We start from the raw sequence: 18,029 nt of genomic DNA, 5'->3' as shown, positions 1-18,029 counted from the left end.
TGGCAGGCGTGTTCTTAACTACTGCGCCACCAGGGAAGTCCGAAGCTCTGTGTTATTAATCACCTGGTGACTAAATCAGAAACAAGATTCAAGACTTTGCTTTTCTCTTCAGTCTATTATTCAGCATGGGCTCTCTGATATGAAGTTAAGGAAATGGTATATTAATTTCTCTCACAGGCCCTGGGTCTGTGTGTGAATGCTGGGGTTAACAGTGAGTGCCTCTCCTTAGTAACTTAACTTGCTTGCGGGGCCCCGCGTTATCTGACTGTTTTTCCCTCCTCATCTCCTACAAGTTCCTCCTTTACTCTCTTCGTGGAAATGACATCAGGTTATTTTCTATTTCAACTCTCCCCATATATTTGGAAAGGGGGAGATGCTTTGGGGGCACATTTGTTCTAGATCATTGTTTGCTATGCACTCATCCTTCCCTCCGGGTATATTTTTCTCCTCACTGAAGCCAATGAGCTTAAAATTGTATTTTCTGTAATCGCATCCTGAGTGCTATATATGAATCTAAAACAATGTTGCCAAGCTTTGGGGAAAAGCAGTTTGAGACTTAAAAACCTTGATTCTAAAAAGTCATACTTGCTTACTTACTGTAGAAAACTTGGAAAACGTAGAACAGAGTATGAAGAAAAAGACATTCTCCATAATGTCTCCACCAGGGGTGATCCACTGGGGTCTCCCGACCCTGTTTCTCCAGCCACAGGGCCAGGGCTGTATAGCCCCTCTGATCTCACTGTGCGCTGCTGTTCCGTTCCTGCGAACAGTTCACGTGCAACCGCATAGCTGCGTGAGGCTGAATTTTCATGATCAGTATTCCAACTAGAGCAGCATGTTGCCACACAGCAAATGAGCTGACCTCTAGTGAGCTAGACATTGACGAGGTTTGCCAAAAACGTAATTGAGCGCCGCTCACCGCACTAGACATTTTTTGTTTTGGAAAACATAATGATTTTTCAAACAATATTTTATTAATGTTAATATGCTTTTTATTATTGAAATGAATCAATGAGAAATATTTTTTAAGTTCTGAGTTTTAATTTCTAACACAGTAAATAACACTAGGTATAATAACTCCCATGAACAAAAAGTCTTTGGTGCCCTCAGTGATTTTAAAGAGTTTAGGGCTTTGGAGACCTGAAAGTTTACAGATCTAGAATAATTCCCACTCGTTTTTGTTTTTCAGAGCATTAGCTTTCGTGAAGTGGATTTGTCCCATTTGTTACTCCCTAAGATTCAAGTTCAGCAGTTTTGGAGGTACACCTCCATTGTACCCCATCAGGACGCATTGATGGCAGGTTGACCCTTGTGATTGACTGGGTGACAGTTTGCAAAGGTTCTTTTTCACTTTGTGTTGAATAGGTTATCTGTGGTAGATTCTTTGAGACTATCCTATTCCCTATAAATGGTAGCTCTTTATAAATAGTTTCTAATCATTTGTTGCTGGCGTATAGGAATGTTGTTGGTTTTTGTATTTTTTATCCAGAAACTGCTGAATTCTCCTGTTTTTTTGGTTTTTATTAGGTTTTCTATGTAGACAGTTATTTCACCTACAAATGAATAATGGCTAGGGATTTCCCTGGTGGTCCAGTGGTTAAGACTCTGTGCTTTGACTGCAGGGGGCACGGATTCAATCCCTGGTCGGAGAACTAAGATCTTGCATGCTACATGGTGTGGCCAAAAAAGGCTATTTTTTTTTTTTTTTTGGCAGTATGCGGGCCTCTCACTGTTGTGGCCTCTCCCGTGGTGGAGCACAGCCTCCGGACGCACAGGCTCAGCGGCCATGGCTCACGGGCCCAGCCACTCTGCGGCATGTGGGATCCTCCCGGACCGGGGCACGAACCCGTGTCCCCTGCAACGGCAGGCGGACTCTCAACCACTGAGCCACCAGGGAAGCCCCAAAAAAGGCTATTTTTTAATTTTTATTTTATTGAAGTATAGTTGATCTATAATGTTGTGTTAATTTCTACTGTATAGCAAAGTGATTCAGTTATATATATATATTTTTTCATATTCTTTTCCATTATGGTTTATCACAGGGTATTGAATATAGTTCCCTATGCCACACAGTAGGACCTTCTTTATTCATCCTATATGTAATAGTTTGCGTCTGCTAATCCCAAACTCTCAGTCCTTCCCTTCCCCACCCACCTCACTAATGGCCATTTTGTTTCTTCCTGCAGTCCTTATACTTTTTATTATTTATTTATTTGGCTCACTAATATGTTCAGTACAATTTGGACAGAAGTAGTTATAACAGGAATCTTTATCTTGTTCCTGATTTTTTTTTTTTCTAACCGTTGAGTATTATGTTTGTTCCGTGTTTTTGGTAGGTAACTTTTTATCAGTTTAAGAATGTTTTTTTTCTCTTCCTTATTTGGGAAGAGTTTTTATTGTGGATGATGTTGAATTTTATCAAAAATTATTTTTTTTGCTTCTGTTGCGATCATCATGTTATCGCCTTTAATTAATATTTTCATTTATATTTGTAAGTTTCCTAATGGAGCACCATGTTTGCATTTAAATGATTAACTTCACTTGTTCAGTATTTTTTATCTACATTGTTATGTTGAATATGCTAATATTTTGTTTAGGGTTTGTGCCATTTGCTAGTAATTTTCCTTTCTCAGTCACTGGGATAGGGTCCCTGTGTTATTTATCGTGCAAAACTCTGTTGCTAATGCAGAGCCTGGCATTCAGCGGGTGCTCAGTGTAATGCTGCATAAAGAACAGTTTTAGGAAAAGAGCAGCCCAGCCCCTGCTGTCTGTGTGCTGCTTGTTGCCCTCATCCTGTACTTTATCCTCCTCACATACTCATCATGCGGAACTCTGAGACGTGATGTTTCTCCAGGGATGGTGTGAGGGGCCAGTGGGATGGATCCCCTGGAGCCTGAAACTTTGTGTTCGTACATTCTTAGAATCATCTTAGTAAGTTGGTGTTTTCTAACTTGCAGCTATTGGGGTAGATTGTCTTGTTTAATGTGTTTTTTAGTATGTGATTGTTTACTTTGTTAAAATTGCATTTTTTTTTCCCTCTTGCTGTTGGATTACGTCCCTGGTTTGCTGAATTGACTGACCCCAAAGTGCTCAGAAGTGTGAAAGTACTGATAGAATTACCATGTAAATTCTACACTCTGAATCCGCTTGTGAGGTGGGAACACAGAATGGGGGGGAGGGGCTCCCTGGGTGCTGGATGCTAAAAAGGCCAGGAAGACCTTTGCGTGGCTTCTGGAGGCTGCACCTGCTACATCTGAGAGAAACTGTCTACACATCTCTGCAGAGGCTCACCCTTTTATTTCATGAGCTGAAACAACACAATTTTGAAAGCTGAGCATAGGCTATCAGGATTTCTTAAGATCGAATTGGGGTAAAAATGGCTTGATTGCTAAGAGTTTCACTGTTGATTTCTTCACTCTTCAGAGAAGTAAATCGATGCCATATTGCTGGGCATATTTAAAAATCACATCCGTATGCTGCAGCACACATAAGGACATTCTTTCTGGAGCCAAATGCAACCAAAGAGTTGTTTAGAAACTGCTCACCACTGAACCCCCAGCTGAGCGTCAACCTGCCAGCTCCCAAAGCACATGTGTTTGGCATTGCTCTTTGGCAGGCCTTGCAAACAGCCAGTGAAACTCACTCAAAACCCCTGGGTTCACACTTCATCCAAATACCCAGAGCGTCTGGAAGAAGCACTTCCTGCCATCCCCAGTACTCTGTAATTATGTTTGAGTGTTTTTCTATTTTAGTAAAATATAAAATAAAAAAGGAAACCAACTAGAAGTAGAATCTGACTTATACTAAAGCTCTCAGCTACTGAGCCTAATATGCCTATCTCGGTGCAAGACTGACTCTGAGATGCAGTAATGCTAATTATAATTATTAATTTAAAATATTCATGTTGCTTTAAAATATTATGATGAATAGTCTTCTTAAACTGAAACTGTTGTTGCATGTGCACTGGATGATCATGAGAGCGCCTGAGGATGCTGGAAGTGGGTGCCTGTGGCTCCCTCACCCAATCACTGCACCACATAGAGTGCTGCCCAGCCCCTCTTGGATCAGGCTGTGAGCAGCAGGCCGTTGGGTCCAGTCAAGGAGTTACTCAGGTGACAAGTCAGAGTCACCAATGACCAGGCATCCCATTTCAATGCAGGCGCCTTTTTCCAGTTATTAAAGATCACGAAGGAACTCACCTCTTACCGTTTATATCTCTTACCTACAAATCAAGGGTATGTAATGACTTTTGCTCCTTTCTTCCTTTGGACTAAACCTTTTAAAGCACATCAGAAAGGTTTTTAAATATAGTTTCAGAGGGATTTCGTCATGCTTTCCTGGTTTCCCCCTTTTCTTCCGTGGACTCCTTTTTCTTTTTTGCCTCTGATGTGTCTGCTACTTCCACTAGGGCTATTCTGGGGAGCTTCCTTGTTACTAACAGCTTTTTTTTTTAACTTCTTTAAAAAGTTGAGGTAATAATTCACATACCATAAAATTAACCATTTAAAAATGTACAATTTAGAGGTTTTTAGTAAACTCACAAGGTGGTACAATCATGACCACTATCTAATTCCAGAACATTTTCATCATCGACCCCCAAACTCCCCATACCCATTAGCAGTAACATCTTCCCCTAGTCTGGCAATCACTAATCTACATTCTGTGGATTTACCTGTTCTCTGCATTTCATATAAATGAAATCATATAATAGGTGGCCTTTTGTGTCCGGCTTCTTTCTCTAAGCATAATGCTTTTAACGTTTATTCACGCTGTACCATGTGCCAGTACCCCATTCCTTTTTTTGTGGTTGAATAATATTCCATTGTATGGATACACTACGTATTGTGTATCCATTAATCAGCTGGTAGACATTTGGATTGTTTCCACTTTTTGGCTATTATGAATAATGCTATTGTGAACATTTTTGTACAAGTTTTTGTATGAACACATGTTGCCATATGCTAGGTCGTATGTTAACTCAACGTTTAACTTTAAGGAACTGCCAGACTATTTTCAAAAGTGGTGGTGATTCTATATTCCAACTAGCCACGAGTGGGGTCCCATTTTTTCCCACAGCCTCACTTTTTTTTTTTTTTTTTTAAATGATAGCTATCCTAGTAGGTGTAAAGTAGTATTTCATTGTGGGTTTACTTTGGATTTTCCTAATGCCTAAATATATTGTTCATCTTTTCATGTGATTTTTGGCCATTTGTATCTCTTCTTTGGGGAAATATATATTCACATTCTTTGCCCATTTTTAAATTGGGTCATCTGCCCTTTTGTTATTGAGTTGCAAGAGTTCTTCATGTGTTCTGAATATAAATTTCTTATCAGATATATGATTTGCAAATATTTCTTCCCATTCTGTTGTTTATCTTTTTACTTTCTTGATGGTGTCCTTTGATCCACAAAAGTTTAAAATTTTGGTGACGTTCAATTTCTCTCTTTTTTGTAACTTGTGCCTTTGGTGTCGTGTCTGAGAAACCATTGCTTAATCCAAGGTCAGGAAGATTTACTACTCTATGATTCGTTGAGTGCTTTTATCATGAAAGGGTGTTGTACTTTGTTTTTCCTGTGTCTATTGAGATGATTAAATATATTTATACATGCATACATGTATACCAATAAAACTGTTAATGTGGTGTTTCACATTGACTAATATTTATATGTTGAACCAATCTTACAATCCTGGGGTAAATCCCACTTGATCACAGTGTAAAATCCTTTTACTCTGCTGCTGGGTCCACCTTGCTAGTATTTTGTTGAGGATTTTTATATCTTTATTCAGGGGTGTTGGTCTGTATTTTTCTTATGAAGTCTTTGGTTTTGCTATTGAGGTTGTACTGGCTACACAGAATGAGTTGGGAAGTGTTTCTTCCTCTTGTTCTTTTTGGAAGACTTTGAAGAATTAGTATTCTTCTTCTAGTGTTTGAGAGAATTCACAAGTGAACTGTCTGGGCCTGGGTTTTTCTTTGTGCAAAGTTTTTTGATTGCTAACTCAATCTTTTTACTTTTTTTAGGTCTGTTTAGATGTTCTGTTTCTTCTCGAGTCACTTTTGATAGTTTGTGTCATTCTAAGAATTTACCCATTTCATCAAGGTTATTTAATGTTATTTTTGGCATATAATTGTTGTCATGTCCCAGGTCTCGAGTGAGTCCCTGGGGCAGGCTGCCAAGTAAGGGTCCTTGGCTTCACACAGGAAAGAATTCAAGAGGGAGCCATAGTAAACTGAAAGCAGGTTTATTTAGAGAGATATACACTCCATAGACAAGAGTGTAGGCTGTCTCAGAAGGCAAGAGCAGCCCTGAGTTGTGGTGATGGTTAGTTCTCATGGGCTGGGAAGTTTCATAGGCTAATGAGTGGGAGGAATGTTGTAGCTATCTTGGAGAAGCAGCAGGGATTTCCAGGAGTTGGGGCACTGCCCACTTTTTGGCCTTTTATGGGCGGCCTTGGAACTGTCATGGCACCTGTGGGCGTGTTGTTTAGCATATGCTAATGCATTACAGTGAGTGTATAATGAGGCTCAAGGTCTACGGAAGTTGACTCTTCCACCATCTTGGGCCTAGTAGGTTCTAACCAGTTTTTGTCGTATCCTGCTCTTAATGGTTGTATCAGTCTTTTAATGGTTTCACCCTGCCCCTTCCTTTCTGTCTCAAATTGTTCATAATTCTTCTTACTTATAATTCTTCCCCTTCCCCTTACTGACCCTAAAGGTCAATAGTAATGTCCCTTCTTTCATTCCTGATTTTAGTAATTTGAGTCTTTCTTAGTTTCTTGCACAGTTTAGGTAATGGTTTGTCATTTTTCGTTGATCTCAATCATTTCAAAAAACCGAATTCTGGTTTTATTGCTCTTCTTTGTTTTTCTATTCTTTATTTTATTTATTTCACTCTAATCTTTATTATTTATTTCCTTCTGCTTGCTTTGGGTTTAGATTACTCTTCTTTTTCCGGTTTCTTAAGATGAAAATTTCAGTTTTTTTAAGATCTTTCTTCTTTTTTAACAAAGGCATTTACAGCCATAAATTTCCCTGTGAGCACTGCTTTCACTGTATCTTATTAAGTTTTGGTATGTTTCATTTACCTCAAAGTATTTACTAATTTTTCTTGTGATTTCTTCTTTAACTCATTGTTTTTTTAGGAGTGTGTTGCTCAATTTTCACATAGTATGTGAATTTCCGAAATTTCCTTCTGTTATTGATTTCCAGTTTTATTCCATTGTGGTCAGAGAAGTTACTTTGTATGATTTTTAAGCCTTTTAAATTTGTTGAGAAGTGTTTTATGGCCTAACATGTTATCTATCCTGGAAAATGTTCCATGTACACTTGAGAAGAATGAGTGTTCTGCTATTGGATTGAGTGTTTTATACATGTCTGTTAGGTCTTTGTTATTGTGTTAGGGCATGCCTTCAATACTAAGCCAGGAAGTTTAAAATTCTGCCCTAGCGTTCACTTTCTGCTTGTGCAGAGCTTCAGGGTCAGTCAGAGGTGAGATCTTAGACCTTTCTCAGATCTTTCCTAAGCTTATGTGTGATCTTCTGCATGTGCCTCATCTTCTCAATTCCCAGTAAAATGTGGGAGCTTTGCAAACCCCCTGTGGATATCTCATTCTTCAGCCTTTTCTCTTGGGCTCCCTGGCTAGTCTGTTGTTTGCCCCAGCTGCTACCCTTTACCTGAAGCAGACTGATGTTAAAACATTCAATTAACATCCCTGGGGGAGGAGCCTTTAGTGCTGGGAAGACTCTGTGCAGTTAAATAGAGACAAGGCTTTTGAGTGGGGTCTTCTAGAGCCAGGTCAGATAATGATTTCCCTTTGGGAATGAGGCTTTCAAAGATCTGTGTCCCCACTCTCCTCGCTCTGGCGCAGGAATGCATGCTATTATTTTTCGAGGCTGCTACAGAACTCGGGAGCAGGATATGAAACTAGAGTAAGTTAAAATGCCACAAGGTTGAGCTGTTATTCTTGACTAAATTCTGCCCCGAATGCTGCAAGCCTTTAGTTAATTTCCAGAGTACTGAAAAAGTTGCTTTTGACAAATTTTGTCATTTGTTGTTTGCTTTCATGGAGATGTAAACTTCTGGAAGTTCTTACTCTGCCAGTTTCGCTGGCATCACCACCATCAGTTTTTTAATGGAGGGTCAGGGGCTGAGATGCTGGGGTACCCATGATGTGAAGGGACCATCATGTAAGATTTCTAATAATGATCCTGGATCATTTCTTTTTACTTGGTCAAGAGCAAACTTCTTTAGCTTTGCTGTTATTTACCTTAGGGGAAAAAAGGTAATAATCCAGTGATTCGACATGATATGAGCAGCTAAATCATTTTTTTATTCTGCATTTCAGGGACTTTAATATAAAATTGTCTTTGAATTTAAGTAAATTCTGTTGTTGAGAAGAAGGAATTGGGAGAAACTCTGAGTTTTTTTTTTTGGCTAGATGCTCATGCCTTGAATAGTATTGCAAAAGACTGTTCTTATTAAGTGATGTTAAAACAATGCCTGTTTTCTTCTTTTTTACATTTTCAGGGCACCTTTGATGATTACTTGGAGTTATTCCTGCAGTTTGGTTATGTGAGCCTTTTCTCCTGTGTTTACCCACTGGCAGCTGCCTTCGCCGTGCTAAATAATCTCACTGAAGTTAATTCAGACGCCTTAAAAATGTGCAGGGTCTTCAAACGCCCATTCTCAGAACCTTCAGCCAGTATTGGTGTATGGCAGGTAATTATTTGATAACAAATTACTTCTTTAAAAACAAAATGAGGTATTGTGATTTAAAAAAAAGCTCTATGGAGAGATTTGGGAAAACTGGATTTTATCCTTGCCATGCCACAAACTAGCTGTGGAACTTCAGGTGGTCATTAACTTTCTCTGGGCCATGCTTTCCTTGTTTTTAAAGTTGGGGGCGGGGATGAGCTACAATCTCCACGACTCCTTTCAGATGTGAAACTTTGACAGTTTTCTTGGAGAGTAGACAGCTGGGCCTCTGGTACCCACTGGTACTAATGAGGCCCTCCCCACTGCAGTGTCAGTAGAAATCACTGACACTGGACTTCTACTGGGGAGCCTGGACTTCCACTTCCACTCCTACCTGGCAGTAATGAGATTCCCTTTCAGATCCCTGCTAGGGTGGTCTCAGAGAAAGCCCAGTGGAGAGTCAAGACTTTTAATACCATCCAAGAGGCCACATGAGTGCACAAAGGAGGGACTTGTACCCCTCCATCAAAGGAGATATTAGTAGTAGTCTAGTGGGAAGCCAGAACTCTTGCCCCTCTCCAGCAATAATGACCCCACTCCCTACCTTGGGTGTCAGTGGTGTCCAGGTGGAGAACCTGGACTTCTGCCTCTACCTGCTAGTGACAAGATATTGGCTCCTGCTGGAGTGGTATCAGAGGAACCAACTAAAACAAAAGGTTATACAAAATCTGGAGTCTTATAACACCTACAGTATCGAGGTTTTTATTAAAAAATCACTCATTATACCAAGAACCAGGATGATACCAAACTGAATGAAAAAAATGGCCATCAGCAGATGCCACCACCAAGATGACACACACGTGTTGGAAATACTGGACAAAGATTTTAAAGCAGTCACGGTAAAAATGCTTCAACAAGCAATTACAAACACACCTAAGACAGATGAAAAAATAGACTTAGAACGTCTCAGCAAAGAAATAGACACAAAGGAGAATCAAATGGACATTTTAGAAGTTGAAAATATAATAAACAAAAAGCTCAGTGAATGGGTGCAGTAGCAGAATGGAAGGGATAGAGGAAAGAAGCAGGAGCTGGAAAATAGAAAAATAGAAATTACCTGATCTGAACAACAGAGAGAAAATAGACTGAAGAAGTAAATATAGCCTCAGAGACCTGTGTGACTATAACAACAACAACAAAATCTAACATTCCTGTTATTGGAGTCCAAGAAGGAAAGGAGAAAGAAGGAAGGGCTGAAAAGGCACTTGAAGTAATAATGGCCAAAACTTTTCAAACTTGGCAAGAGACCTAAAACTATAGGTTCAAGAAGCCAAGTGAACCCCAAACAAAGTAGTTCATGCCAAAACACATCATAATTAAACATCTGAAAACTAAAGACAAGGAAAAATATTCTTGAAAGCACTGAGAGAAATGACCTCTTACCTATAGGGGAAAAACAATTAGAATGACAGCCAGTTTCTCATCAGAAATCATGAAGGCCAGAAGAAAGTGGCACAATATTTTCCAAGGCTAAAAAATACTGTCAATACAGAATCCTATATTCAGAGAAAATATCCTTTGGGAAGGAAGGGGAAATCAAGACACTCTCAAGTGAAGGAAAAGTAAGAGAATTTTTTGCTAGCAGACCTATCCTAAAAGAATGACTAAAAGTTCTGTAAACTGAGGAAATGATAAAGGGACAATGTCAGGAAGCAAAAACATGGTAAACAAAAACACAAGTAAAAACAATATATTTTCCTTTTACTCCTGAGTCTTTAGAGTTATATTTGACAGTTGAAGCCAAAAAATACAACACTATTTAATGGTTCTAAGTATATGTAGGAAAAATATTATGACAATTATATTATAAATGGGGAGTGATAAAGGAAGGTAAGATTTCTGTATTTTACTCAAACTAAATGATACAAGTAGACTGAATGTATACATATATATACACACACATATAAAATATAGTATATATATTTGTGTGTGTATGTCTATATATAGAACAACCTCTAAAAAGCTATATTGTTTAAAAGATACACTCAAAAACATAGTTAAGTCAAAATGTAGTAAAAAAAAATGTTGAGGTAACCTACAGTAAGACAAGAAGAAGAAAACAGAGAAATGAAAACACAGAAAACGAAGAAATGGCAGACTTAAGTCGATATTTTGATTAACTGTAAAGGGTCTAAAGACATGAGTTAAAGACAAAGATTGACATAATGGATTAAAATGCATAACTCAACTATATGCCATCTACAAGAAACCCAATTTAAACATGATTAAGCAGGTTGAAAGTAAGAGGGTAGAAAAAATATATGTGGAAAAATTAATTGTAAGGAAGCAGGAGTGGCTATATTAATATCATATAGAATAGACTTCTGAGCAAAGAAAATTACCAGAAAGGAACATTCTTTGATGATAAAAGGGTCAAATTATCAAGACAATGTAGAAATCTTATATATTCAGCAAACAACAAGGTTGTAAAATATGTGAACTAAAAACATAGAACTAAAAGGAGAAATAGATAAATCCACAATTACAGTTAGAGACTTCAACATCCGTTTCTCAACAATTGACAGAACGCTGGATAAAAAATCATCAAGGTTATTGATGAACTCAACAACACCATCAAATTATGAATCTAATCCATATTATAGAACATTCTACTCAACAGTAGAATATACTGTCACCTCCAACTTGATAAGGAGCATCTATTTAAAAAAACTTAAAGCTAACGCCATACTTATTAGTGAAAGATTGAATGCTTTCTTTCTAAGATTAAGAACAATGCAAGAATGTCCACCGTCACTACTTTTACTGAATATAGTACTAGAAATTCTAACTAGCATAGTAAGGCCAATGATATCTCCAATTTACCCACTAGCTGATCACAGGTACATGAGCAAGCCCAGTCAAGGTCAGCTAGACCAGAAAAATTGCATAGGTGAGCACAGCCTAAATTGTCTACCTGCAGAATCATGAGCTAAGTAAATGGTTGTTGTTTTAAGCCAGAGAGTTTGGGATGGTTTGTTACACAGCAATAGCTAACTAATGTAGGAAGACTCAGTATTCTAAATATATCAGTTGTCCATTAATTTACAAATTAATTAATCTACAAATAAGCTTATAAATGTAGCACTATCCTAATGGAAGTTTTTCTTTTAACTAGGTAAACTTATTGTCAAGTTCACAGGGAAAAATAAATGCAATAGAATAGCAAGAAAACTCTAAAGAATAAGGGCAGGGACACTCCTTCCTACATATTAAAGCTTGTTATATAACCTCAGTTGTTAAAGTAGTGTAGTGCTGGTGCATCATTAGACAATCAAACCAATGGAGCAGGATTAAAAGTTCAGAAATTCAGTATATGATATAGGTGAAATGTCAGTTCAGTGGAGAAAATTATTGACCATCCACCAATAGTTTTGGGATAATTAAGTCTCCAAAGTGTGTGTGTCAAGGGGTAGTTTGCTCTTCAGAAGTTAAGAGGAAAAACGGCAAGACACAGAATGGGAGAAAATGTTGACAATACATTTGTCTGCCAAAGAATTTGTATTCAGATTATCTGAAGGACTCACCAACTCAATAATAATACAATTAAATGAAAACATGGACAAAATATTTGAAGAAATGCTTCACTAAAGAATATATACAAATGGCCAATGAGCTCATGAAAATATTTAGAATTAGCTACCAGGGAAATGCACATGAAAACCACAACGCAATAGCACTGTATACCTGTTTTAAAATTAAGAAGACTGATGATGCCAAGTGTTGGCAATGAGGTATAGTAACTGGAACTCTCATACATTGCTGATAAGGATGTACTATAATGGTCACAAAACTAGAATGCAGTTTGTAAAAAAAGTTCAACATACAGCTACCATGCCACCCAGCACTTCTGCTCTTAGAAATCCAGGGGAAATGAAAGAATATGTCCATACAAAGACTGCACAGGAGTGTCCATAGTAACTTTATTCACAGTAGTCCAAAACTGGAAACAACCCAACTTGCTGTCAATAGGTAAATGGATAAAAAAAATAATTATGGTATATTCATAAAATGGAGCACTACTCGGCAGTAAAAAAGGAATAAATTACTGATAACATACAATGTTAAAATCTGTATGCTGCTAACCCAAGATGGTGGAGGAGTAGGAGGACTTGGAGTTCATCTCTTTTCACAAATGCATCACAAATACATCTACAGATGGAACAATTCTCACAGAACACTGGCTGAACACTAGCAGAAGACCTTGGACACTGGAAAGGGCAAGAAAGATCCCCACATAACTGGGTAGGACAAAAGAAAGAAGGGAAAAAGAAGAGGAGAGGAAGCAGGATGGGATCTGCGCACTTGGGGAGGAGCTGAAGCAGAGGAGAGGTTCCTGTATCTGGAGAAGCCCCCTCACCGATGAGGAAATTAGTTGGGACAGAAGGGGATCATCTGAGGCTCTCAGAGGAGCATGAAACGGCTGGTCTGTGGCAGACAGAACAGAGTAAGATCTACACAGATTGTCCGTGCCACAGCCCTGTGCATCCCAGACTGGGACGTGAGTCCACCAGTGCACACGGGGGCTGAGAGCTGGAACGTGGGGATTGGAGAACAAACCCAGGGGGAGGACTGCTGTTGGCTGCGAGGAGACAGCCAGAGGGGATGGGAGAGAGGTAATCCACAACTGGGAATGCTTGTGGAGGAAACCCAGACTGCCATAGAAGCAAGGCGCCACTGTTAAGTGACGCGCAGGGGGTGGAACCACCATTGAAGCCTCTCTCTCCCCATGCGCTGGCCCCCTGCCCCGCCAAGTGCTAGGAAAAGCCCCCACCAGAGCTGACCTTCTCATGCCTGCTGCCAGGTGCTAGGAAAAGACCCCACCAGGGCTGACCTTCTTGAACCAGCTGCCAGGTGCTAGGAAAGGCTCCCACTAGGGCCAGATCTCTCACACCCATGGCTGCCAGCTTTCCCATACACTTGTCGCCAGCAGGGCCCCTGCAAACCAGGCAGCTGTGCCACCTCCACGTCCTGTCCTCACCGGGGCAGACATGAGTGCTCCAGGGCGGTCTCAGGAGCAGACTCCTGTGGATGGCCCATGTGCAGAGGTGGGGCTAAAACCACAGATGAGCCCCAGGGGCGGGGCGACTAAGGAAGAGGAACAAAAACCTTTCCATGCAGCTGCACAAACCGCAGATTAAATCCCTGCAATTGGCTTGGTAAACCCTGTGTCTGGAATATCTGAATGGACGAGTGTTCCCATAACTGAAATCAGTCTAGCTCTAGTTGCTGTGGACTTTGGGGACTAGTACGCATGGGAGTTGGGCCAGGTCAGAGTCTGAGCTGCCCCCACAGTGCCCACAGAGGGACCAGAGACTGACTTAGGGGTTTTGGAGGGCCTCCTGGGGAGGTGAAGGTTGGCTGTGACTCACGGTGGGGAGAAGGACACTGACAGCTGAGACCCCAGGAAAATATAATTATTACTCTTTTTTTATGTTTTGTTCCTTTCTTCTGTTTTTTAAATTTGTTTTTACTTTTTATTTAGTGTAAAAATTTTTAAATACATTTTTAATTCTTTTATATTTCTATTTCTGTGTTACTTTTTTGCTGTTCTGTTTTTTCCTTGTTTTTTTTCTTTCCTTTGTTCTATTTGTTCTTATCTTTTTTATAATTTTTTTTCTCATTTTTGTGTCCTGTTTTCTTTGCTTTTTCCTTCAGTTTGCATTCTGCTTTTTGTCACTAATATATAGTGACAAAAAAACAGATCAGTGTTTGCTTGGGACCAGGTATAAAGTGAGGGGTGGTTTGCTTGGGGCCAGGAATCTTCTGGCGAAAATGGAAATATCCTATTTGTGATGGTGGTTTCACTGGTAAATACACTTATCAAAAGTTAATGAAGTGTATACCATAAATGAGTACAATTTATTTTATGTAAATTGTAACTCAGTATAGGTGATATTTAAAAACCCAAAAGCTTAGTTAGAAATGTATTAAAAATGCAGGAAGCCAGACACTGTCATGTGCTGCCAATGGGAAAGTGAACTGGTCAACCCTGGGGAGTTCAGCTTGGTCTTATCTATCAAAATTATGAACACAGTGGCACCTTTGACTCAACTAGTCCACTTTCAGGAACTTATCCCACTTCCACACTTCTTAAATGACATGTTTGCAAGTTTACTAGTTGTAGCATTATTTGTAATAGCAAGCAATAAGGAAATGGTTACATTAACCTTGGTACATTGATGCAATGAAATACTTAAGCAGTTGTGACTTCAGTCTTTCGTTGCGACTTAAGAATGAGGGAGATCTTTGAGTACTGACACGGAATATCCTCCAAGACATTTTAAGTGACAAAAGCAAGGGGCTTGACAATGTGTATTATGCTGAGAAAAGAGTAAGAAAGTATATGTTCAGGTTTGCTTATATTTACTTGCATACAGTGTCTGGAAAGATACATAAGAAATTAATAATAGTGATTATCTTATGGGGAGAACAGGAGGTGACGAGGGGGAGAAAGGGGACAAGGAGACTCTTCCCTATACACTGATAACATTTTATTTTTGAACTAATTTATAATAAATCAATAAATAGAAATTTAAAGCTATTTTAAGATAAAGTCCTGAGTAGATTTTTTGTAAAGAAAACTGGAAAACTAAGAAGATTACACAAAGGATTTCTAAAATATTATAAGATGGTAGATATTCTTCCTGGGACAAGATTTTATTAAGTTTGGATCCAATCGTGTTTTGTTTTGCTTCTATATTTCTAATAGTTAATTGTATTTCTTAGAATTAGACATTGTTATTAAGTAGTGATCACCAAGTGCTGTACATAAAAAGAAAGAAAGAAAGAGAGAAAGAGGGAAAGAAAAGAAAGAACGATGGTCACAATGTTTCCATAGTCCATACTCAGTAATACACACCAGTTTCCTTCATGGGACCCTGGTTCAATCTACTTAGTAGGTCTCAGTGGGGCCTGGCATCTGTGTTTTTCTGAAGTTCTACAGGTGATTCGGTAAATGCCGCTAGGAAGGGATCATTATCGCTGGTGCTTTGGGTATGGCTGAACCAGATGTGGTATGTGGTCTGTCAAAGTAGAAGGACCGTTTCACGAAATGAATTCTATTTGAAATCATACCTAACTGTTTTTGAATGTGAAACATTCTCTCTGGCGGCCCTAGATTCCCTTTAGCTATGCATAGAGTCAAGTAACTTTAATAGTGTATTTTTCTTGGATGTGTTCCCAATTCAGGTCCCTGGCCACCTCCATTTGGGAAGATAGACATACTGTTTGGGATATTCAACCCAAAAGTAACTGAAATACCTCTAACAGTATGGCTTTTTTGAGCTAACGAAAATCATGGCATTATAGAGAAAAAGTTGTACATGTCCTTGGAATGTTTAGAACTAAGGAAAGACTTTAGATAATACGAAAAAGGATAAGGAAATATGGAAGCAGTCCTTATGGTCTTTAATTTCACATTTTCTTTTTCTTTCAGTTGGCTTTTGAAACAATGAGTGTTATATCTGTGGTCACTAACTGTGCTCTGATTGGAATGTCACCACAAGTGAATGCACTCTTTCCAGAGTCAAAAGCCGACCTCATTTTGATCGTAGTAGCAGTGGAGGTAAGTGAACATTTAGACCTGTTTTAAATAGTCTCTACGTCAGATGCCTGTGTTATTCTAAGGCAGTGATGTCCCTGGCTGTCAGTGATGGGCAGTTTAGCGACATGCATTTACTGGTAAGAAAGCAAAGTGGCTCAGGTAATAGGAACACATGAGGATCCAGGCTGTCCATTCCTGGTTATTGACAACTACAAAAAAGTCACCATGGTGCTAACAGGACTGATTTTTCCAGCCTTTGTGCTGGCCTGTCTAGCGTTGAGGAGATAAATCCTATTTGAAATAGAATTCTATAGATCTAATGGGTTTTTTTTCAGTCTGTTTGAGGGTGAGGGAATCTGTCACTTCCACTTTCTAAAGCAGATAAATCCTAAGAATGCTTTTTGATCATGACTTAAGTCTCATTTGCAATAGGTGTGGGATTCATTGCAAAACACTCTGAAACTCCAAATTGTAACGTGTAGGAAGACTCATAATTTCACATACCAAGTACAAGTAGGCTGTCTGTGTACTTTTTAGATATTTGTCTTGTTTATCATGTTTCTGAATACGGATTACCGTAACATCTTGAAAATTAAGCACTAACCAGTTTGCAAATGGAAGAATTTGCAGGAATTTTTTTGTTGCTAGTGATTATAGTTGTCAGGAATATTGTGATCTTTCATTTTTAGATACTAAAAAAATAGAGCAGTAGTGGAGATTTGTCAAAGTAGAATTTAGTAGGATCATAGAGCAGTGATTCTGGACTTAGGGCTGACCGTAAGAAATGGAATTGTGAACTTGTACATTTCTAATGGTGGCTAAAGAAATATATTCTCCTTTGCTCTGTTTGCTCTTTTAGTGTATTTGATAGGAATCTGTGTTCATGATAAAAGCTGTATGTAGAGTATGCATTTTGGAGAATGATTTTAGACAGCAGCAACTAGGAAGGGAAAGAATGGCTTTGCAGATAAAAGTAGGTCTGTTTTGAATTTTGTGAGTTGAACAGGATTTTGGAGAGCGATTTGCAAGGCAATTTATTACCTGTGGCAGTAAGAGAACAAAACAGAGGTACCTTAGACAGGGGATGGCCAGCTGGCCAGGCTCACAGTGCATCTTCTTGATTTAAGATATGGCCCTTAACTTTGCAGATCTTGGAAGTTGTCTTTGCCAGCACATCCAGAGCTAATAAGGCTTTGTGGCTGACTTACACTTAATCATGAGACTCACAGGGGACTGACCAGAATACCAGGTAGTTAATCTACCATAAGGAGACTTTTCCAGTGCTTATAACCGTAGGTGTTAAAGTAGAAGTGGAGGGTTTCCTTGGTGGTGCAGTGGTTAAGAATCCGCCTGCCAGTGCAGGGGACACCAGTTTGAGCCCTGGTCCGGGAAGATCCCACATGCCGCGGAGCAGCTAAGCCTGTGCGCCACAACTACTGAGCCTGTGCTTTAGAGCCCGCAAGCCACAATTACTGAGCCTGTGCTTTAGAGCCTGCATGCCACAGCTACTGAAGCCCATGCGCCTAGAGCCTGTGCTCCGCAACAAGAGAAGCCATCGCAATGAGAAGCCCACACACTGCAACGAAGAGTAGCCCCCGCTCACTGCAGCTGGAGAAAGCCCGGGCTCAGCAGCGAAGACGCAATGCAGCCAAAAATAAATAAATTAAATAAATAAATTTAAAAAAATAAATAAAAAAGTAGAAGTGGAATTGGTTGTTAGAAGATTTCTTGGT

At 39.3% G+C, this 18,029-nt stretch overlaps 1 protein-coding gene across 4 annotated transcripts in view; it reads left to right on the top strand.

The window, feature by feature from the left end:
- The window catches only part of ANO10 (anoctamin 10), a 209,954-nt gene that overhangs the window by 37,513 nt on the left and 154,412 nt on the right, over positions 1–18,029 (top strand). For all 4 annotated transcript variants that reach the window (XM_033402071.2, XM_033402069.2, XM_033402068.2 and 1 more), the window contains 2 exons: positions 8,526–8,717; positions 16,189–16,317. In XM_033402071.2, coding sequence (XP_033257962.1) covers positions 8,526–8,717; positions 16,189–16,317 — 321 coding nt within the window. The remainder of the gene's footprint in view (positions 1–8,525; positions 8,718–16,188; positions 16,318–18,029) is intronic.

The sequence above is a fragment of the Orcinus orca genome, chromosome 10, assembly GCF_937001465.1.
Source record: "Orcinus orca chromosome 10, mOrcOrc1.1, whole genome shotgun sequence".
In the NCBI taxonomy this organism is placed as follows: Eukaryota; Metazoa; Chordata; class Mammalia; order Artiodactyla; family Delphinidae; genus Orcinus; species Orcinus orca.
The sequence above is the reverse complement of the archived record's forward strand: the minus strand, read 5'-3'. Positions and strand labels throughout refer to the sequence as shown.